Below are 24,757 nucleotides of genomic sequence, written 5' to 3'. Positions count from 1 at the left end.
TGATATGTTGTGTTGTCTTTGTTTTTAATAATTTTTGCATAGCTTTGCCCATACTTGTTTACCCTTTGTATATATGTTAATTCTGATCAGTGCATCAGAAAGGGCACTTCAGATCCATACGGAGAGTGGTGCCTTATAAAGTACTGTAAGTTACACAAATGGACAAAAACTATTTTCTCACTCTGCAAAGATAATTGCAAAACATTAAAACATTAATTCTTGACAAACTATTGTAGCTACAAATCTGTGCAATGAAAATGTTTTTTGATGAGAATGTGAGTATGCATATAACGGCGAAAACAGAATTAAGATTGCTCTTCTATGTAAAAAGTTATGCAAAGAAATGGTGATCAATGTAAAGCAGTTATGTTACGTAGCTCGGGGAATTTTGGATTGAAGGTATTTAAGTGGAGATGACACAAAGCTCCAGGAGAGTGTTCTGTGCTTCTTTGCCAAAGCCGGACCTGTGTTACTCGACGCCACATGTTGGTGATAGCTTTTGCAGTTCCAGAAGTGTTGAACTTAGCCGAATATCATGTGTGTGTGAACGAAAGATAGAACTTTTCACGACGAATCCCTTAGGATATTTTCAGTGTAGAACACAGTAGGGATGTGGGTTTTTCACGCATGTTGTCTTTTGGTGATTGTTTTTGCAAGCAAATGGTGCTTTGCAGTGAAATCATAGCTGCGGGACTCTGATTCCATTTTAACAACATTTAGGTGATTGATTCTGAAACAGTGCCACTGGACTTAACTGTGTTTAAACTAATCGGGACTTTGGATATTTTGTGGCATCTGACACTTAGAAATTCCCGTTAGTGTCAAGTGAACTTTAGATCATTAGGATTAGGCTGTATTTTAGCAAACTGATCGATTTACTAAATACCAATAGATGTTCTTCAGCATTCAACAACCTTTATTAAAATTTATAGTGTGTGTAGTATCATTACTGGGGGCTCGAGCAATAATTAAAATGGCACATAACAGTTTGGAAGATGCCACCAGTGAACTGTATTTAGTTACAAACAAAAGCTTGAGAATTTTAAGAAGCTTAACACACACTTTCAATTCGTCATTTGACTTCAGCGTCCTACACAATACCCTGGTTAACATTTGTACTTGTTGGTCAGCAGCATTGAGAGTATTTTATTTATGCACTTTAACAGGTATTAAGTGCACGTGTCTGGTGGTAGAAGGGGTAAGAGATCATCCCTGAGATAAACAACGAGAGTGAGTGAGCAGAAGTATTTGCCACCCTATCCCATTCCACTGAATGTCGTAAGTACATAGGCCAGAGGCAGATGAGGAACTCTCAGAACTCACCTGCAGTGAGAGGAACACCCCCCCCCCCTCCTTCACCCCTTCCCTTTTGCCTGAGCCCAAGCCAGCATGAGACATGCATAAAGCAATGATCTAATAAATAACACTTTTATCAGCAGGCAAAGGTGAAAATGAAGAGAGCCATTGGGAACACATACAATGGTATGTGTTAAAACATTTTCAGGAAAGATGTACAACACCATGCCAGCATGCAGCTTAAAGACACCCGATCCCTAGCCAACATTAAATGTTTGTACAAAATAAAAACTCCTTTCTAAACAAAGGGGAGGTCAATGCAATAAAGGAGTCTAGAGAGCAAAGAACATAGGAAATATAACAAATAACATGAAAGACAATAAAAATGGAACAAAAGAGTGTGTCATAGCCAGCAAGTGGGGAAAGGGAGAGTCAAGTCCCTGCCTTGGATTCAGCATATGGCAGAAGATACAGTATTATGTTTCAGTCACGAAACAAGAAGTGGGTGTTACAAAGGTTTTGTTGTGCCATGAACAAAAATAATATTGCGGACAGAGAACAAGTTCCGATAGAGTAAACTATATCTGGATTGCAGACAAGAATTATAACCCTGCTCCTCCCGAATGCAACTCCAGCTCTTCACCTGACTTGGTGTTTGAAGATGAGAGTATCTGATGAAATTTTAAGTTTCTGGCATTTCCTTCTGAGCATGGTATTTCAACATGACAGCTGGAAGTCACCTTCAGATGCTCAGCTGAAATATCATGTATAGAAGTAAATGATAGCTGTCTATAATCCTGAAACTTCACAGAGTGTTCAGTATGCCAGGAAAACTTCAATAAGAGTCAGATTAGGACTTGGTTATCACAAAATGAAAATCTCTGTTCATCGACAGTGAAGAATTGGCATTTTGTTCATCAAGAGGAAAGTGTTTAAACACTGTGATTGGTGTCCAGAAGCAGTCACTGCTCTCAAATCACTGTGGTTCTTTACACCACTCAACCAAGTTAAAAATCTAATAGTTGGCTCTTGCAAGAAGGCAGCACACAATTTGTAAAGCGTTTAATATCAGTTGCTTTGATATTCTTCCTATATAGATCTGATCTAGTCCCATGTGATGTTACCACTTTGAAAAAGTCAAAACTCGTAAGTCATTCATTCTCTGTGTACAAACAGCTTATATACAACACATGCAGAATGCTTGTGTTCATCAGAATGCTCGGATTTTTCTTTCTGTTTTTACATAGTAATCTAAATGTCAAATTGTACCACAGTTTGGAGTTCACACTAAACACTAGATTTCCCTTCTTGTTTGTTTGTTTGTCTGTCTGTTTATTAATGCCTCAGTTATATGGTGAGTGGTTTCTTCAGAGGTAATCAATGACTCACAATTGTTCAAGGTAGAAAGAAGTTCTTAAGATGGCCTATGAACAGGTTGGCATGCCTATGGCACTGTCATGTGTGAATGCTGAAGGTTAGATGTATATATCAGATAATTAAAGTAAAAGTACTGAACTGAATTGGTGCAACTCGAATAAGAGAAAGGATAGGTTGATGAGACATATACTGACATTTTAAAGGAGAACTAATTTGGTAGCACCAGGATAAAAATAGCAGAGAGAGAACTAGCATCTACTACAGTATGATGATTCAAATGGATTTAGTTGCAATACTTAGCAATACTTAGGAACAGATGATGAGTCTTGTTCAGGATGAATTCTTGAGGAGAGCTAAATGGAACCAGTCTTTAGATTGGAGATCATAACAATAACACATTCACATGAACATAAATACTAAGTGATTCAGCTATAGAACTGATCTGGTGTCAAGCAAAAAACATTAACAAAAAAGAGAGGGAAAAATTGACCATAATGTAAAATTCCTTCAATACTTGTACTGAAACTCACCTTCAGGAACTGCTCTGGACCCAACAGCACACTGGCTTGTATGATGTAGTAACAAGTCCGCAGGTTCTCTGAACTGCTCTCTATGAACAAAGTAAGTTAAGATAAAATATAAAACTGAAAATAAGCATGAGTAAATGAAATTATGATTGTGTCCCATTTTCCATATTTAAAAAACCACTAAGCAGTAGCCTTTACATTCAATCTGTGTAACTGCACCTAGAGTTCACTATGACTACTCACAATTTAAAAAATCTTTATTTCCTTACTTTTAAATAGGACAGGTACACTGGTTATTTGGCTGTTCAAGGTATTATACTCACTGATTGGAACTTCCGCAACTAGTGAATGAACACTGTATGGATATTTAAAAGAAGTGTTTACTTGTAATTGAACATTAAGATAATTGAAATTTACCCATTACAATGTAGAGAAAATAATTACAAATTAGATGTATATTTGGCAGTTATTGAGAAACTACTTGAAACAACAAAAATTATACTGGTTTTCTTAATTTGACAATACAAAATAAATGATTAGCAACTTACAATTAGTAAAGCATTAAACACATTAATAAAAAAAAAAAAAAAAAAAAAAACCAAAAACAAAACACCAGTATTGTATTTTGTGTACTGACCAAGCAGAGGAGGCATATTCCTGAAAAGCTGCAGAAGATCTGGACTGGCTGTAGCAGTATTCTCTAGGACAGCCAACCATAGTTCCAGTCCGTCTTCCATGAGATATACATGGCAATCTTGTTGCACATCTGTACTCATTTGAATGACAGGCAGCAAGAATGGGTGCAGAGTTTCGCTTCCACTGCCAAGTGCCTATTTGAAATAGGTGATGATATGCATGGATAATCTGCGTTATAATGTTCTATATACTAAATGATGGTATGCACATACACACGAAATGTGCAACATAATAATAATGATGATTTCACAAGATAATTTAAAGACACTGGGGGAAAGAAACAATTGCAAACACAGCTTACATCATGTGTAATTTTTTTTTTTTTCAGAAAAGACTTCCAAACACTTACATTTGACATTAACATATTTCTCAATTTCAGAAAAATACTTTTTTCTGTATTGCCAGTTTGTATTTTATATCATCATAGTTATTTTGCTGCCCAAATAGAAAAACTTACCTATTACTTTTAGTGTGCCATTTCCCAGTGTAATTCCCTCAACATCAGCCGATATAATTTAATAACTCTACATTAGCCTTAATTTATTTATGCTGAAATTCATCTTACCTCTTTTCAAGATATGAAAAATTCCATTAATCAACTGATTTTCCAAGTACTTTGCCATCTTTGACATAATTACAATACTGTTGGTGAACTTTATGTTTCTATTTCTCCTCCCTGAACTTTCGATTCACTTTCCAAGTTTATGCTTGTTTTCCTTTGAAGTTCACTCAATGTACAGATTATACCAGTATCTCATTTTCCTATAAATGGTATCTGTATATCCTATAGTCATGTATGGTCTTATAACTTTGTCTTTTGGCTTTTCTTCCTTTGTTACTTCACACTTTTTTGCAATCTCCTTTTTAGTAATTTGTACTTCCCTTTTGCCTGTTTCATTTACTTCTTTATTATGAAAAGGAAAGTTGCCACTCTAACACACACGTCCCCCCCCCCTCCCCCCTTCCCCACATCTCCCCTGCCGTCTATTTAACCTGTAGCACTTCACTGTCTGCCTACCCCCCCCCCCCCCTACTATCCCTCCCCCTCCTCACCCCAGCCTCCTCCTTACTCCCACCCAGTTGCCACTCCCATCGCGCATCGTTGCTGCTACACACAGTGTGGTTTTAGTTCCTGAAACTGTGGTCGTGGTCATGGTTTTGTGTGTGTGTGTGTGTGTGCGCATGCACGCGCGCGTGCCCTCCTCTACATCTATTGTTGACGAAGGCCTTAATGGCCGCAATTTTTATTTATTTGTGACAGTCTTATTCTTGTGACTATCTGCAACTCAGCATCTCCGCTGTATGGTGAGTGGCAATTTTCCTTTCACAATATTGTTACATTCCATCCTGGATTTTCCATTGTTTGATCACTTACTGCTTTCTCATATACAGCCCAGTCACATGTGACCACCACCTACGTTTGACATCAACATTCAATAAGTACTCACACACAGCAGGTGTCAGCACTAGCAGTGGATGGTATATAAAGCACGTTGGGGGAATGTGGAAAACAGTGCAGTTTTTTACATAATGTGAAGGTGGAATGATTTATCTGAGGTCCAAAAGGGCGTGCTCATTGGTTTTCGTGCTGTGGGTGGAAGCATTTTGAAAATGACTAAGTCTGTAAATTGTTTGCATATCATCATGATTAAAATATAGCACATGCAGCAAAATGGCACTAACTGTAACTGGTGCCGAGGCAGCTGTGGTGCACCACTGGCCATAGATGACAGGGACGAATGATGGCCACAGGGATGTGTATGGGTGAACAGATGTGCAACTGTAGAGCAACAGACCAACTGAATGAACCAAAAGGCTACTAAGAGTGTCTCCAAAACAAATTTTCAGGAAAAAATGCTGTGTATGGGCCTCTGTACCAGGTCTTTGGTTCATGCAGCCATACTGATTGTGGTTCCTGGCAACAAAGGCCAGAATTTACATGCATGCCAATGCTGCAACTGGACATCCACTGAGTGATGCCAGGTGGCCTATGAATCATGTTTTATGCTCCATCTGGGCAGATGGCTGTTGGAGAGTATGGAGTGAAACATGAAAGCAAACACTCTGCAACAGTGTTATGGTCTGGGGAATGTTTTCATGGCATTCTCTACAGATCCCGTTGTTCTAGAAAGGACAATTGATCAAACAAGTATGCATCTATCATTGGGGACCAAGTCCAGCACTGCATGCAGTTTCCTTCCCTCAGCACAATGAAACTACCTTAGGACAATGTAATGTGTGTCACAGCTTGGAGCGTTCATGCATAGCTCGAAGAGTACCAGGTTGAGTTTACCATACTCCCCTGGCTACCAAAATCCCTGGATTTAAACCCAATTGAGAAACAACTTTTATCAGGCTGTTTGTGCCATTGATCTCTAACTAAGAAACCCAGTGCACATGGTCATGGCACTGGCGTCAGTGTGGCCCCATATCCCTGTCAGTACCTTCCAGAAACTCACTGACACTCTTCCTGCACGTTTCACAGCAGTCCACGCTACTCCATAGGAAATGTGGTTATTCTGGCTTTTGATCAGTGGTCACATTAATATGATTTGATATTGTATTTTCGCCTTTCATCGTTAAATTCATTATCTCGTATGCTATGCTAGGATTTCTACTGGGATTTGTCTTTCTGTCTAGTCATTACTCTACTGCGTGGTTCATGGTGTTAGTTCCTGTAGTCATGTCATAGTTCATGAACCACGGGCAACGTATGAGTGGCCAAGTAAGTGGTCCCGACAGTCGGGATACCAGTTACTTTGGAATAAGGCTGGGCATCTCGGACATATTCTGAGTCGTGGTCACCTTTGTGCTCATACGGCAAAGACTACCAAATCCACCGGTTAGTCCCTCAGCCGTTAGGGGTAAAACCCAATGGGACTCGGGGCAAGTAAGGCTAGCAACCTGCTTCCCTGGTACTTTAAATATGATGCTGGCAACAATCAGAGCAAAATGCCTCGGACCTTTGGAGGTGACGGAGTCCCACCTCTAACTGACAAACCAGGGACTCCTAAGATACGACTTGGCAAACAAATGGTAATGAGATTGGGAGCTATTAATATCAATGGGGGTTACTCTGGGAAGAAGGTAGTGCTGGCAGAGGCTGCAAGTAAGATGGGGCTGGACGTTTTAGCAGTTAGTGACATTCGGGTAAGGGGTGAGAAAGAAGAGAATACAAGGTCTACCTGTCAGGAGTCAAAGCAGGAATAGCACAATGGGGTGTAGGGCTTTACATCAGGAAAGAAATGGAACCCAGTGTAGTTGCAATAAGGTATGTAAACGAACGACTGATGTGGATAGATTTGACAGTGTCTAGCAAGAAAATTAGGATTGTGTCAGTATATTCACATTGTGAAGGGACAGATCAAGATAAGATGGATAGTTTTTATGAGGCACTCAGTGATGTAGTTGTTACAGTAAAGGACAAGGACAGTGTTCTGCTCACGGGTGATTTTAACGCCAGGATTGGAAATCGAACAGAAGGGTATGAAAAGGTTATGGGTAAATTTGGAAAGGATATGGAGGCCAACAGGAACGGGAAACAACTCCTGGATTTCTGTGCCAGTACGGGCTTAGTAATCACAAACTCCTTTTTTAAACATAAGAACATTCACAGGTATACTTGGGAAGGCAGGGGAACCATATCTGTCATTGACTATATAATAACAGATCATGAATTCAGGAAGGCTGTGAGGGACACATGTGTATTCAGGGGATTCTTTGATGACACTGATCATTATTTAAACTGCAATGAAATTGGAATTGTGAGGCCGAAAGTGCAGGAGGTCAGGTCCATATGTATGAGGATGAGAGTGGAGAAACTTCAGGATAAGGAAATCAGGCACAAGTACATAACAGCGATCTCAGAAAGGTACCAGTTAGTTGAATTTAGTCAATTACAGTCATTGGAAAAGGAATGAACAAGGTACAGGGACACAGTACTAGAAGTGGCTAAAGAATGTCTTGGAACAGTGGTGTGTAAAAGTAGGATGAAGCAAACAGCTTGGTGGAATGACACAGTCAAGGCAGCCTGTAAAAGGAAAAAGAAGGCGTATCAAAAATGGCTACATACTAGAACTCAGGTAGACAGAGAAAGTTACGTTGAAGAAAGAAACAAAGCCAAACAGATAATTGCAGCATCCAAGAAGAAATCTTGGGAAGACTTTGGAAACAGGTAGGAGACTATGGGTCAAGCTGCTGGAAAACCATTCTGGAGTGTAATTAGCAGTCTTCGAAAGGGAGGTAAGAAGGAAATGACAAGTATTTTGGACAGGTCAGGAAAACTGCTGGTGAATCCTGTGGATGCCTTGGGCAGATGGAGGGAATATTTTGAAGAGTTGCTCAATGTAGGTGAAAATACGATCAGTAATGTTTCAGATTTCGAGGTAGAATGGGATAGGAATGATGATGGAAATAGGATCACATTTGAGGAAGAGGACAAAATGGTCAATAGATTGCAGTGCAATAAAACAGCTGGGGTGGATGAAATGAAGTCGGAACTCATCAAATAAAGTGGAATGTCAGGTCTTAAATGGCTACACAGGATAATTGAAATGGCCTGGGAGTCGGGACAGGTTCCATCAGACTGGACAAAAGCAGTAATCACACCAATCTTTAACATGGAAACAGAAAAGATTGTAACAACTACAGAGGTATCTCTTTAATCAGCATTGTGGGTAAAATCTTCTCAGGTATTGTTGAAAGGAAAGTGCGAGTATTAGTTGAGGACCAATTGGATGAAAATCAGAGTGGGTTTAGGCCTCTTAGAGGTTGTCAGGACCAGATCTTAGCTTACAGCAAATAATGGAGAAGTGTTATGAGTGGAACAGGGAATTGGTTGGTTGGTTGGTTGGTTGGTTGTTTTCGGGAAGGAAGTCGGCCGTGCCCTTTCAGAGGAACCATCCCGGCATCTGCCTGGAGTGATTTAGGGAAATCACGGAAAACCTAAATCAGGATGGCCGGACGCGGGATTGAACCGTCGTCCTCCCGAATGCGAGTCCAGTGTCTAACCACTGCGCCACCTCGCTCGGTGACCAGGGAATTGTATCTATGCTTTATAGATCTAGAAAAGGCATATGACTGTGTTCCTAGGTGGAAGTTATTGTCTGTTCTACGAGATTATGGAATAGGAGGCAAACGTTTGCAAGCAATTAAAGGTCTTTACATGAACCATGGACCTTGCCGTTGGTGGGGAGGCTTGCGTGCCTCAGCGATACAGATAGCCGTACCGTAGGTACAACCACAACGGAGGGGTATCTGTTGAGAGGCCAGACAAACGTGTGGTTCCTGAAGAGGGGCAGCAGCCTTTTCAGTAGTTGCAAGGGCAACAGTCTGGATGATTGACTGATCTGGCCTTGTAACAATAACCAAAACGGCCTTGCTGTGCTGGTACTGCGAACGGCTGAAAGCAAGGGGAAACTACGGCCGTAATTTTTCCCGAGGGCATGCAGCTTTACTGTATGATTAAATGATGATGGCGTCCTCTTGGGTAAAATATTCCGGAGGTAAAATAGTCCCCCATTTGGATCTCCGGGCGGGGACTACTCAAGAGGATGTCGTTATCAGGAGAAAGAAAACTGGCGTTCTACGGATCGGAGCGTGGAATGTCAGATCCCTTAATCGGGCAGGTAGGTTAGAAAATTTAAAAAGGGAAATGGATAGGTTAAAGTTAGATATTGTGGGAATTAGTGAAGTTCGGTGGCAGGAGGAACAAGACTTCTGGTCAGGTGACTACAGGGTTATAAACACAAAGTCAAATAGGGGTAATGCAGGAGTAGGTTTAATAATGAATAGGAAAATAGGAATTCGGGTAAGCTACTACAAACAGCATAGTGAACGCATTATTGTGGCCAAGATAGATACGAAGCCCACACCTACTACAGTAGTACAAGTTGATATGCCAACTAGCTCTGCAGATGATGAAGAAATTGAAGAAATGTATGATGAAATAAAAGAAATTATTCAGATAGTGAAGGGAGACGAAAATTTAATAGTCATGGGTGACTGGAATTCGAGTGTAGGAAATGGGAGAGAAGGAAACGTAGTAGGTGAATATGGATTGGGGCTAAGAAATGAAAGAGGAAGCCGCCTGATAGAATTTTGCACAGAGCACAACTTAATCATAGCTAACACTTGGTTTAAGAATCATGATAGAAGGTTGTATACATGGAAGAACCCTGGAGATACTAAAAGGTATCAGATAGATTATATAATGGTAAGACAGAGATTTAGGAACCAGGTTTTAAATTGTAAGACATTTCCAGGGGCAGATGTGGACTCTGACCACAATCTATTGGTTATGACCTGTAGATTAAAACTGAAGAAACTGCAAAAAGGTGGGAATTTAAGGAGATGGGACCTGGATAAACTGAAAGAACCAGAGGTTGTACAGCGTTTCAGGGAGAGCATAAGGGAACAATTGAAAGGAATGGGGGAAAGAAATACAGTAGAAGAAGAATGGGTAGCTCTGAGGGATGAAGTAGTGAAGGCAGCAGACGATCAAGTAGGTAAAAAGAAGAGGGTTAGTAGAAATCCTCGGGTAACAGAAGAAATATTGAATTTAATTGATGAAAGGAGAAAATATAAAAATGCAGTAAATGAAGCAGGCAAAAAGGAATACAAACGTCTCAAAAATGAGATCGACAGGAAGTGCAAAATGGCTAAGCAGGGATGGCTAGAGGACAAATGTAAGGATGTAGAGGCTTCTCTCACTAGGGGTAAGATAGATACTGCCTACAGGAAAATTAAAGAGGCCTTTGGAGATAAGAGAACCACATGTATGAACATCAAGAGCTCAGATGGAAACCCAGTTCTAAGCAAAGAAGGGAAAGCAGAAAGGTGGAAGGAGTATATAGAGGGTCTATACAAGGGCGATGCACTTGAGGACAATATTATGAAAATGGAAGAGGATGTAGATGAAGATGAAATGGGAGATACGATACTGCGTGAAGAGTTTGACAGAGCACTGAAGGACCTGAGTCGAAACAAGGCCCTCGGAGTAGACAACATTCCATTGGAACTACTGACGGCCTTGGGAGAGCCAGTCCTGACAAAACTCTACCATCTGGTGAGCAAGATGTATGAAACAGGCGAAATACCCTCAGACTTCAAGAAGAATATAATAATTCCAATCCCAAAGAAAGCAGGTGTTGACAGAAGTGAAAATTACCGAACAATCAGTTTAATAAGCCACAGCTGCAAAGTACTAACACGAATTCTTTACAGACAAATGGAGAAACTAGTAGAAGCTGACCTCGGGGAAGATCAGTTTGGATTCCGTAGAAATACTGGAACACGTGAGGCAATACTGAACTTACGACTTATCTTAGAAGAAAGATTAAGGAAAGGCAAACCTACGTTTCTAGCATTTGTAGACTTAGAGAAAGCTTTTGACAATGTTGACTGGAATACTCTCTTTCAAATTCTAAAGGTGGCAGGGGTAAAATACAGGGAGCGAAAGGCTATTTACAACTTGTACAGAAACCAGATGGCAGTTATAAGAGTTGAGGGACATGAAAGGGAAGCAGTGGTTGGGAAGGGAGTAAGACAGGGTTGTAGCCTCTCCCCGATGTTATTCAATCTCTATATTGAGCAAGCAGTAAAGGAAGCAAAAGAAAAATTTGGAGTAGGTATTAAAATCCATGGAGAAGAAATAAAAACTTTGAGGTTCGCCGATGACATTGTAATTCTGTCAGAGACAGCAAAGGACTTGGAAGAGCAGTTGAACGGAATGGATGGTGTCTTGAAGGGAGGATATAAGATGAACATCAACAAAAGCAAAACGAGGATAATGGAATGTAGTCGAGTTAAGTCGGGTGATGCTGAGGGTATTAGATTAGGAAATGAGACACTTAAAGTAGGAAAGGAGTTTTGCTATTTGGGGAGCAAAATAACTGATTATGGACGAAGTAGAGAGGATATAAAATGTAGACTGGCAATGGCAAGGAAAGCGTTTCTGAAGAAGAGAAATTTGTTAACATCGAGTATAGATATAAGTGTCAGGAAGTTGTTTCTTAAAGTATTTGTATGGAGTGTAGCCATGTATGGAAGTGAAACATGGACGGTAAATAGTTTGGACAAGAAGAGAATAGAAGCTTTTGAAATGTGGTGCTACAGAAGAATGCTGAAGATTAGATGGGTAGATCACATAACTAATGAGGAAGTATTGAATAGGATTGGGGAGAAGAGAAGTTTGTGGCACAACTTGACCAGAAGAAGGGATTGGTTGGTAGGACATGTTCTGAGGCATCAAGGGATCACCAATTTAGTATTTGAGGGCAACGTGGAGGGTAAAAATCATAGGGGGAGACCAAGAGATGAATACACTAAGCAGATTCAGAAGGATGTAGGTTGCAGTAGGTACTGGGAGATGAAGAAGCTTGCACAGGATAGAGTAGCATGGAGAGCTGCATCAAACCAGTCTTAGGACTGAAGACCACAACAACAACAACATGGATAGTCAGGCAGCAGTTAGAATTGACGGTAAACTGAGTTCATGGTTCAGAGTAGTTTCACAGGGAAGACAAGGCTGCAACCTGTCTCCACTGTTGTTCATATTATTTATGGATCATATGTTGAAAACAATAGACTGACTGGGTGAGATTAAGATATGTGAACACAAAATAAGCAGTCTTGCATATGCGGATGACTTAGTTGTGATGGCAGATTTGATTGAAAGTTTGCAAAGTAATATTTCAGAGCTAGATCAGAAATGTAAGGACTATGGTATGAAGATTAGCATCTCCAAAACGAAAGTAATGTCAGTGGGAAAGAAATATAAACGGATTGAGTGCCAAATAGGAGGAAGAAAGTTATAACAGGTGGACGGTTTCAAGTACTTAGGATGCATATTCTCACAGGATGGCAACATAGTGAAAGAACTGGAAGCGAGGTGTAGCAAAGCTAATGCAGTGAGCACTCAGCTATGATCTACTCTCTTCTGCAAGAAGGAAGTCAGTACCAAGACTAAGTTATCTGTGCACCGTTCAATCTTTCGACCAACTTTGTTGTATGGGAGCAAAAGCTGGGTGGATTCAGGTTACCTTATCAACAAGGTTGAGGTTACGGATATGAAAGTAGCTAGGATGATTGCAGGTACTAGTAGATGGGAACAATGGCACGAGGGTGTCCACAATGAGGAAATCAAAGAAAAACTAGGAATGAACTCTATAGATGTAGCAGTCAGGGCGAACAGGCTTAGATGGTGGGGTCATGTTACACGCATGGGAGAAGCAAGGTTACCCAAGAGACTCATGGGTTCAGCAGTAGAGGGTAGGAGGAGTCGGGGCAGACCAAGGAGAAGGTACCTGGATTCGGTTGAGACTGATTTTGAAGTAATAGGTTTAACATCAGAAGAGGCACCAATGTTAGCACTGAATAGGGGATCATGGAGGAATTTTATAAGGGGGGCTATGCTCCAGACTGAACGCTGAAACTCATAATCAGTCTTAAATGATGATGATGATGATGATGATGATTACTCTACTGCCTTCACATGTACACAAACAAAGCTACCAATTGATCTTCTATTGTGTTTCTTTCACTTTTGTCAGATTATCATTCTCTAATGTTCTCTTTAAAAGTTCCGAGCCTTTGGTTCTTTAAACTTATTCAAGTCTTCCTTATTTTCCAACCATTCTGCAATTTACTCAATTTTAATTTGTACTCCATAACAAACAAATTATGGCTAGAGTTGACATTTGCTCCTGAAATGTTTTGTAGGTACACCCTGGTTTCTAAAACTGTGTTGTCAATATATAAAATACCTGAAACCTTCCAGTTCTCCTGGTCTCTTTCAAATACACAACCTTCTTTCATGATCCTTAAACCAAGTCTTGGCAATGATTAAATGATGCTCTGTGGAAAACTCTGTAAGTTAGCTTTCCCTTTCATTCCTCACCCCCCTGTATTCCTACAATTTTTCCTTCATTCCCTACTATTGAATTCACGTTCCCATCATACTTAAATTTTTCCCGATACATAACAACTGTATGAAACATGAGAGAACTGTAAATGAATATCAGCAGACTGTTATAGAAAATCTCTCTGTTTGCAAGTATTGGATGATTTGCATAGCACTCAGGAAAACCAAGCAGTCTAAATCGACCAGGACATATCATGTAATACATCTGTGGTCATGGGTATTATAAAAACTAAGCGTAAAAATACAGTCTGATTTCCTGCATATCTGATTGGCTTGCACTGTTAATATTTAACATCATTACATCTTCATTGATTGTATCCCCATTAATCCACACATTTTATTTCAGTGCATTTAATTAATTAAAATATATCCCTTGTGGCAGGGTAAGCCACAATCCTCCACTGACTGTACTCTCATTGTACTATTTTTGTAACATACCCCATAGAAGTATCTGGTACTAGGGTTTGGAAATCTTTAGTGGAAACATAACTGATGATAAACATTTGAGTCAGGCCCAGAGGTATACTCAGGGAGCCTAATGGTTAAGGTGACTGCATGCAATGGGTGTGAAATCGAGGTTCGAGTCCCAGTCTCGTACAAATTTTTAACTGTTCCACTGCAAGTTCAGCGTATTTGAATGATTTGTACAAATACATTTCATGTTGTTGCATTTTCACTGATTTCATCTATTTATTTCATACACTATTTTCCATTAAGTCTAGAACTAAACCAAGCTTCAACTAACTGTAAGGGATCCCTTCTCCAAACCTGTGTGAACATGTGTCCCTTGGTTAACACACTTAAGTCCTAAGATGTTTCTTGTTCAAATCTCAGTTGGTTCTGTTGTTCATGGGGAACTGCAGTACTAACAGTTTAAAGACAGTAGGAGCAGCAGCAGTGATTGTTGCTGACAACAGCCTCACTTGCAACTTGCTATCATGAGGTTTTTTCTAGAACGGATAATAGTGGCTTTTTAGCCTCTGCTTATTGTCTGGTTATGGGGCTCATTAAACTGGTTGTCCCCAAACTATAGGTAAACTTTCAGAAGTTAACTTGTCTCTTGAGTGTTCTGGTAGAAGACCCCCCTACACACACATGCACAAAATTAAGTCAACCCAATACCCTTTGGGGACGGAGGCAACGAGGATATATTTTGTAAGTAGATTTTTGATTCTGAATGTGGAAATGGTACCTTCCTGCTAAACTATTTTATCACTCAGCTGTATCAAGTGGTTAAAAAATAATTTCAAATGTTAAAATGATAACATTATAGAAACATGCTTCAGTAAAAAGTTTCACTACTGCAAGACAAATATTACATCTGACACAACCATATTAATCAGGGATATTAATTACAACACATGTCTGTGGAAATTAGTCATAAAATATTGTACTGCAGTATCATCAGAAGGACCAATTTAATGCCTTTCATAAGATGACGTCTGGACATGATAGCATGACAAGAAGTTTATATATATAAATGATTAATGGAAAATCTCATATAAGATGTGAAACAAATACTAACAAAGAGATAGAGGGGCTGGCCAGTACTTACCTCAGCTCAGTACAGCCGATAGATACACATAAAACAGAACTGAAAATTTACATTCCTAGCTTTCGGAACTTTGTTCCTTCATCCCTGATGAAGGAACAAAGTTCCGAAAGCTAGGAATGTAAATTTTCAGTTCTCTTTTATGTGTATCTATCGGCTGTACTGAGCTGAGGTAAGTACTGGCCAGCCCCTCTATCTCTTTGTTAGTTTATATATATATGACAAGATAAACTTCATGTATGTAAACAACCCATATTATCATATCGAACTGTCATCTTATTAAAAGTAGGAAACTGGTCACTTCTTATGACATTATATTTCAGTATTTCATGGCTGACTCCCACAGAGCTACATTGTAATTAATGTTCATGATCAATAAGATTGTGTCACTTGCTATAGTGAATAGTTTCACTCACAAGTGTTACAAAATATTTTTTTAAGCATCTGACACTGGTTGATAATAAAACAATTTAACAGGGAAGACAACATTTTTGCATTGAGAATCAAAAACCACTTAGTAAAAGTACCCCCCCTCATTGATCCCACCCCTAGAAGGTATTTGCAGCATTGAGTGTGTGTGTGTGTGTGTGTGTGTGTGTGTGTGTGGGGGGGGGGGGGGGGGGGCGTGCACCTGTGGGGGATTGGGGTGGAGGTGGGGGGAGGAGCAGGTAAAGGGTGGGGTGGGGGTGGGGGGTGGGGTGGGGGGTGGAGAAAAACTTCCAATATGTGAAGTTTCTCTTGGTAGTGATTTTGAGTAACAAGAGTCGCATCCGGCTTGTGTGGCACAGAATAATGTTCTCCTAAATAGGTAGAAAACAGACAGACATCTTTTATCGATATTAATAATTTATTTATGCTAATGTGTGCAGATTATGGACTGGCTGGAGGTTTAAAGTGATAGTTTTTCATGACTGAAATTGGACTGTAGAGTAACAACACTTACTCATATTTTCCTGCTGGTGGCACTAATTGCACATATCAAGCGTTCTTATAAGCTCCTAGAATTAAATTCTGCCACTCTCCTATTAAAATGATAGTCTCCCCTCTTGGCTAATGAGGAGTTACTGCTTGAAATACAATGAGAAATACTTGTTGAATTTATCACCAATCATCAGTACATCAACTGCCAAAACTACACCCAACCGCACCTGCTGAGTTACTGAAGATCAGTTTGACATTTGATTAGAATGGGATATTGTGACAACACTGTTTCTCAAAAATCACATTACATTGATTAAATGGCTAGGCATAATGTTGTAAACCAATATGAAATGGAACAACCTCGAAAGGGCATTAGTAGTGAAAACGAAGTGTCGATCTCTGTCTATTGTGAGAATTTCAGACAAGTGCAGCTCGTCTATAAAGGAGACTGCATATACAACATTAGCGCAACCCATTCATTCATTCAGTACTGCTCAAGTGTTTGGGTTCGCCCACCAAGTCCAATTAAAGGAAGACATTGAATCATTTCAACGCTAGCAGCTAGATTTGTTACTGGTAGTTTAGATTAAAACGCAAGTATTACAGAGATGATGTGTGAAATCAAACGAGAATTCCGAGAAAGAAGACAACATTCTTTTCATGAAACAATATTGTGAAAATTTAGAGAAAGTGCATTTGAAGCCGACTGCAGAATGATCCAGCTGCTGCCCGCATTCACTTTGTGTAAGGACTACGAAGGTAATATAAGGTAAGAGAAATTAGGGCTCGTATGGATGCATATAAATAGTCAATTTTCCCTCATTACTTGCGAGTAGAACAAGAAAGGAAGTGATTAGTAAGGGTAAAAGGCACCCTCCATAATGCACCATATGGTGGCCTGAAGAGTACGTATGTAGATTCTTATTCTTCTCCCTCCCCCTCTCCCTCTTCTTCTTTTCAGCACTCGTGGGCTGCATCAAACTTCTGCTTCCGTCTTCTTCTCTCTCTTGCTGTCTCTCTCCACCCTGTGAGGATTCCTAATGCTGCAATGTCCTACTCTAGTTATCTTTCCACCACGTGCGAGGTTGGCTCAATGATCTTGTTGCTTGGAGAGAGCCCTCGAATGCCTTCTTAGGAATTCTGTTGTTTTCCATTCTAGCCACATGCCAAGCCCATTGCAGTCTGCTACTTTTTAATTTCTGGATGACAGATTCACACTCTCCACATGCCATTCTCCAACACAGGTCCTCAGATTTTTCTCGTCACTTTTCTTTCAAAAACATTGTTTTGCTCTTTCTTTCTAGGTAAGCGTCCAGCTTTTCAAACTATGTAGTACTACTGGGCAGATGATACTGTTATATATATGTTCATCTCAGTGGTGACTGACAAAGCTCTACTTTGTGAGTGGGCTGCATAAGGCATACAGACATCTTGACCTTGAGTTTATTCTCTTGTTTATGTCCAAGCATTATGATATTTTTACTGCTGAAGCGGAATCCAAAGTATTTAAACTGATGAACTTTTCTGAATCTAGAATGGTGGTCAATTTCATAGTGTGGATTTGGGTTTATGACTACCTATTCCCATATATTCTGTTTTTTCTTGGTTTGTCAAAAGTCCTATTTTGCTGGCACTGTGCCTGAAAAATCTGTATATGTCCTTCAGCTCCTCTTCTGTTCCACTGAGTAAAACGATATCAACTGCATATGCCAGGAGTTTTACTTCACGAGTTCGAATTGGAGTCCATCGTACAGCTGTAAATCACTTCCTTGAGCCACTTTCTCTAATGTAAGGTTGAAGAAAACACATGAAAGAGCATCTCCCTGTCGTAGGGCTGTTTTGATTGGGCAGTTGCAGGATATGAATCCTCTGAACTTCACTCCTCCCTCTGAGCCATCCATGCACAGTTTTACTGGGTATCTAAATTCTCTTACAGTGTTGTAGAGGCTACTTCTGTGGATGCTGTCATAGGCTCGCTGGAAAACAATGAACAGCCTGTGGAAGTTTTTGTTTAAGTCCCAGTATTTCTCAAAGATCTGCCACAGAGTAAATAGATTATCATTTGTGGAACGGTCTGCTTGAAATACAGCCTGGTACTCTTGAAAAATGTTTTCTGTGTAAGGCTTAATTTTGTCGAGACTGATCATTGACAGAACTTTGTATGTTATGCTCAGCAAACTGATTCCCCTGTGATATCCACAATCCAGTTTGTTTCCTTTCTTGTGCATGGTGCGAATTATTGCAGTTTTCCAGTCTTCAGGTACTGTTTTCTAGATTATTGTGAAACAGTTATAAATTTCTTTGTGTAGTCTGTTTCCATCCTCTTAACATCTGGTCCTCGCCTGCAGTTTATTGTTTTTCAACTTTTGAATTGGTGTGAACCACTTCCTATTCTGTGATGCTGTATTCGTCAGTATTGTTGCTGTTACTCTCGGTCATTGCGTAGTTGAAGCTTATGTGAGGATCAGTGCAATTTAGCATTTCTGAGAAATACTCTTTCCATCTTGCTAGAATATCTTCCAACTGTGTTAGCATGTTTCGATTTTTATCTTTTATGAACAAGTTTTCCCTTTGATAACCTCTCTTATTGTTCTTTGTATACTGAAACAGCTTTGTTGAGTTTCTATTCCTGCTTTCCACTTCTATAGATTCCAAGAATCCAGTTAGGTATTTCCTCTTCTCTGCTTGTAGAACTCTTGCTGTCTCTCTTTTCAATGTGTTGAAGGTCTCTCTCCTGTCCTCACTCTCCACATTTTGCAGCCACAGCATTCTGGTTTCCTCTTTCTCGCTGTTCTCTCGTACTTTTCACTGAACCATTTCCATTTCTTCAGTTTCTTTTTCTTGCCCAATTTGTTCTTTCCCAAGCCTTCCCTATACTATTTTCCTCCACAACTTCTTGCAATGCTGTAAACCGGTTATTAATTTCAGTCACTGCCTACAGGGCAGGCAGAGCTCAAAGCCTGGGAGGCAGTCTCTCTAGGAAATGGTAATCCAAAATATTACTCAGCATGCTTAGAAGCTGTGATGATAGCCCCATCACCAGGCTTAACCTGCGCAGCACTCAAAGTGGCTTGGGTATTTTATACATGCTGGCTCACATTAATGATACGCCTCAGATACTGGATTTAAAGGAAACAGAACTAGGGTACGGTGCAAGAATTCACAAGATGGACACAACAAACGGGATTTCACATTCGAGACATGGAACGTACATAGTCTTAACAAACCAGCTGTGGCAGCGACTTTGATATCTGAATTAAAAATATACAACACAGACATCGTAGCTCTACAAGAAACTAGGCGGCTTGGAGAAGGGATAAACACGGAGAATGATTGTGTCATTTTTTATGGGGAGGTGAAAAACAGCATGAATCTGGTATCGGCTTTGCTGTCATGAACGAGATTGTTAATATGGTTAAAGAATCATTAACAAAAGAATGTCTTACACCACAATCAAACACCAATGGTACAATATAACATTCATCGATGTTCAAGCACAGACTGAAGATACAACTGAGTATTAAAAAGATGAGTACTGTGAAGAATTAGATCGGGTAGTCGAAAGTGTTCCAACAAGAAATAAGAGACTTATCCTAGTAGATAGGTAAAGATGATTTGTTCACCCCTACAACAGAAAAACATAGCAAGCATTCCACCACAAACTAAAATCTATTAAAAATGATCAACTTCGCATTGTCAAAGAATTTGAGAATTTGTTCCATGATGTATGTAGATGAAGTACATAACTAATTTTGTTTGATCCTTCCATTACGCTAATGTATGAGAAACATGAAAAACCCTGCATTATTCATTCAAGCCATTTGTTCCGCAGAATACAGTAGGCACAGTTTGTTTAACAGTTTTTAGTCATGGGACATTGCAAGGAGTAGCGTTTATAATAAAACTACATGACAAGTAGTAATGTACTGTAAGCAGGACTAACAAGGAGAGGTCTGCAGCAGTGGGATCAACTTTTTGGAACAATCTACATGGTGACGCAAGTTAAGGGCTAAGTAATCAACTCTGCAGCCATTCACCCTGGCAGGCCCTCACTTGCGAGTAATTGATGGAAAAAAAATTGGAATTTGCATGATACTGTATAACTTCAAAATTAGTAAGTATGTAAGGAATGGTACTGGCCTGACATGCAAAAGGTTATAGGTTCAAATCTTAACAGGTACATTGAAATTTTTTATGTTTAAATCTTAATCAAAATGACTTGGATCAGTATTTTATTCAATTAACTGGTTTACATACAATTTTTTGTTTGTTTCCCTCTGTCATGCCATTTCAATCAACGTATTAACTTCTCAATAGCTCATATTTTTTTTCTTCCTATCATTCTTTTTCCACTTGGAATCTTTGCGCATGTGAAGTTAATTATTTTTGCTTATGTGTTATAAAGGTTGAACACTTGAAAATGCTAATCAGTTGGTTAAAAAACAAAAGACTAAATAATCTATTTATATTGACTGTGTAGTAGTGTCAAGAATGCATTTCTTGTTACAAAATGTACATATTTTTTGATAGTAATTGTCAGGCAAACATTTAAAACACAAATTTTATTGCTCTATGGATAAAATAATGTGGATGATGATTTAAACGAAAGCAGGGATAGTAAGTAAAACAAAATTCAAGCAAAATGAGAAATAGAAATAAAGAATGCAAAAACTTGGATGAAAATATAAGATGATAAAATGAAAAAAATTAAACGGAAGTTAATATATGACAATCATCGAAATCACAGGAACAAGGATTCCAAGTGGAAAAAAAAAAGAGCAAACTAGGTATTACATATTACAACTAATATGGGGTATCAAAGAAGAGAAAAAAATTATATTTAAGCCAAATAATTGAACAAAAATAATAATCAAAGTAATTTGGATAAAGACTTAAGACAAAAAAATTTCAAAGCATGTAACAAGGTTCAAACCAACAACCTTTTGCATGCGGATGTGCAGTATCTTAACACTGTGCAACTTGTCAGTATATTGTTACTAGTTTTAAAGTTACAGAGCAGCATGCAAAATTCCGAATTTTTTTTCATTGATTACTTGCAAACAAGGGCCCACCAGGGTGAATGGCTGCAGGATGTGATTCATTGGACCTTAACCTACATCACTGTATACATTGTTTCAAAAAAGCTTCCAACCACTGGAGACCTCTCCTTGTCAGTATTTACAGGTGTAAGAATATATTTTCTTTGAAAGTACCTGGTACCACTGTAATCCAGCAAATATTTAGCTACTAATAATAGACAAACAACAGCTATACATTGAAACTGTGGCGGCAGCATCCTTTTTTCAAAGTAGAAGTGTTCTTTCCAAAAATTTAGACCTTGAGAATGTAAAGCTGTTTATTTAAGATCAAAGTTATTCTTGGTGAAAACCTTAAGGTTTATTAATTTTTTGGCAGATGGTCAATTATGATGAAAAATTGTGTGGGCCTTAATTCATACCCACCACACAATATTATTGAGCATTTTTCTAAGACTATATTATCAATCTGTATTGCTCTGCACTCCTCTCTTTCAAATTACTTCCTCCTAGCAGTTTTGTGATACATTTTGGGAGCATCAAGTATTGTTATAACCATACAGGGTATTTCTGTGTGCCTACAGAACTATAAAATTTGTTACTGTATGGACATAGTATTTCAATACTGTCAAAAATTTGTTTTAGTTACAACTCTTACCTTCACTAGCTGCACAAGTGTAGACACAATGGCACAGCGCAGCATGTTATGATCAGCGGATTCTTCCCACAACAGCGGCAAATACTGCACTAAAGCACCAGCGTGAGGCCGGATGGAGAGACCAACACGCTCCACCATAAATGACAGGACATACAGAACGTGCATCTGCAACATTCACACATTAGTTTCTAGTATCACATTACAGTTAACATCCTATATTTTTGATATTTGCACCCATTCTTCCTCAGTTTTAGGTCGATAATTATTTGGCGTTGCCACAAGTTCCCCAAGTGAAATTCCCTGAGTTCCAGAGAAGTTTTAGTATTTTTCCTTGACAAATTTTGAGACATCAAGGGTAAGCACAGACATAAGTTGACAAAAAAAGAAGTAAGGATTTCTGTATTTCTCCCCTGTGTGAGCACAAATCTTAACTACTAACATCAACATCTTTTGTAATTAACCGTTTTATATGGAGAAAGCAAGCCAAATGGTATGTGTGTTTAATGAAGATCACTGTTGTTGTTTTATTTCAATAAAATGAAACTCATTTATTGACAAAAGAATCCATTTCCTTGGAGTTGCAAGACAGATTTAAAATACCTTCACTGATTTAAGATATAACCTCAGAAAAAAGTAGGCTTCTTGAGAGAAGTGTCTAAGGCAGGGAAAAGTTGTGTAAACCGACACTATAGGTGACCACCAATAAAATGTTAGTTTTACTATGTTCATTATTGTCAGTTATTACCCACTGTGTTATGTCTATTATTTTACAGGTATTATGTGAGAAATATGCGAGTACATTACTTACGAACTGCCCATGACTGCCACAATTTTCTTCTTCCTGCTGACCATACTTTCTAACATATAAATTATTTTCGAGGTGCCAAAATGCACTAGAATAAATAAAATGTCTATAAAACACTGCACTGTATAATGTACTTGTGGTGAGACAGTTGCAATTCCTTAAATTGATCACCCTTGGCCTCTGGCCTGCCGAGGAGCACCGCAGTCTTGGGTTCTTGGATAAACCCTGAAAATATGCCACACATAAACAGACCTCGTTTGTGGCCAGATCAGAGAGACTAGATCTGATGAGCAGGGCCTGCACGTAAGTGGGAAATGACAGGCTTCAGATTGGCAGGCCCAATCCATTAGAGACACCCGCAGAAATGACCTATGGTTTTGGCCATTTGTGGAAGTCCACTCAAGTGGCCAGCTATTTACATATCGCAGACAGCATATTGATGAAATGACACTGCAGTGAACAATCTATGCAACAAATAACTTGTGCAAAAAATCTGGAAATCAATAATAATGGGACAGGTAGAAACTCACCATACGATTACCACTGAGCCACAGACAGGGGTGTGTGGGGGCGAGAGGGGGGGGGGGACGGCACCACCACCACACCCCTCACTACTAAATTTTCAGCTATAGCTTCTGCCAGAAAGCAAGAGCGCGTGTGCACACCCACCCATACACGCACGCGCAACCCCCCCAACTTGTGCACAAATGACCTCTGCCTGCAGCGCAGCATCAAAAACAAATCATTCCTAATGCCACCCTGCATCTCATCGAAGAAGTGGTGGCAGCACTGACTGCAAGCTGACGGGGGTGGTAGGAAGGGCAGAAGCAGTAAGAATGAGTGAGTAGGAAGCGGTGCATATACTCAGCTGCGCCCAGCCAGTGACAATGCATAAAATCTCAGTAAACAAACCATTTCATCTACTGGGGGAGGGGGGGAGGGGGGGGGGGAAAGCAAGCTAGAGTTTTCCAGCGTTTTTTTTCCCAATTACCCTGATATTTCCCTGGCATTTGAAATTCCCTAATATTCCCTGATTTCCAGAACTTGTGGCAACCCTGTTATTTGTCAATAATAATAAATATTTATTCTTCTCTACATGTAACATATTCTACTTAAAAAACTACTAGATTGCTTTCATTAAATAATAATAAACAATACAGATGAATAACTACTAATATTTTGCAAATTTCTGCAATTCAATTGAAGGGTGATGAGCTATAGTGTTTCAGTTACAGCACTTATTGAAAACTCTTCAAAAGAAATGTGATACTTTTTGAGTGTGGTTACAACTGAGTCATAATGGTATAATTTTTATTCCTTGAATCCATGACAGTACTAACTATGCACTATCACATACTCAGCCCATTGTCCAATTTTGTATTGTCCAATTTTTGTTTGGAAAGATATTCACTAATAGTGTTTTATCTGCAACTAAAGATTGCACACTTTCATCACATATCCCTTCCCAGAGTGTTGACAAAAGAACAACAACATGTGGTGCTCCCGGCACCCACTCTGGAACTTCTACAGTGGTGTGTGTGTGTGTGTGTGTGTGTGTGTGTGTGTGTGTGAGAGAGAGAGAGAGAGAGAGAGAGAGATGGTTAAATCTTTCCCTTTTTGACCTTTTTATCTTCAAAAGAAGAAAACAATTTGTTTTCACATGTTGAATGATTTTCAGCAGACTTCTCTATTCTCTTGCCCTGATCTAACCATCTTCTCTGCCTTTTTGTGGATGCGGTAATTCTCTCTCTTCGCAACAATGGCACAGGGTAAGGCCTGTACAATTTAATGTTAACAATTTATATTGTCTGAGTGGAAATAAAGCAAGTTTCTAGTTTGATGGGAAGTTGTTAAAATTAAGTGTAAATTTCACACACTGACTGCTATGAGATCACCGCTAGTGCAGCAGAGCCACATGCTGAGGCCAATGGTCACCATATGGCAGTAAACGTGCTGGTCTTAATAAT

General features: G+C 39.4%; 1 protein-coding gene across 4 annotated transcripts in view; it reads right to left on the bottom strand.

Moving 5' to 3' along the window:
- Positions 1–24,757, bottom strand: part of LOC126412880 (importin-11) — a 171,303-nt gene that overhangs the window by 53,926 nt on the left and 92,620 nt on the right. For all 4 annotated transcript variants that reach the window (XM_050082767.1, XM_050082766.1, XM_050082769.1 and 1 more), the window contains exons 12-14: positions 21,986–22,150; positions 3,838–4,030; positions 3,204–3,283 (exon numbers count right to left, since the gene is read on the bottom strand). In XM_050082767.1, the coding sequence (XP_049938724.1) occupies positions 3,204–3,283; positions 3,838–4,030; positions 21,986–22,150 (438 nt within the window). The remainder of the gene's footprint in view (positions 1–3,203; positions 3,284–3,837; positions 4,031–21,985; positions 22,151–24,757) is intronic.

This window comes from Schistocerca serialis, chromosome 7, assembly GCF_023864345.2.
Source record: "Schistocerca serialis cubense isolate TAMUIC-IGC-003099 chromosome 7, iqSchSeri2.2, whole genome shotgun sequence".
NCBI lineage: Eukaryota > Metazoa > Arthropoda > Insecta > Orthoptera > Acrididae > Schistocerca > Schistocerca serialis.
The sequence above is the reverse complement of the archived record's forward strand: the minus strand, read 5'-3'. Positions and strand labels throughout refer to the sequence as shown.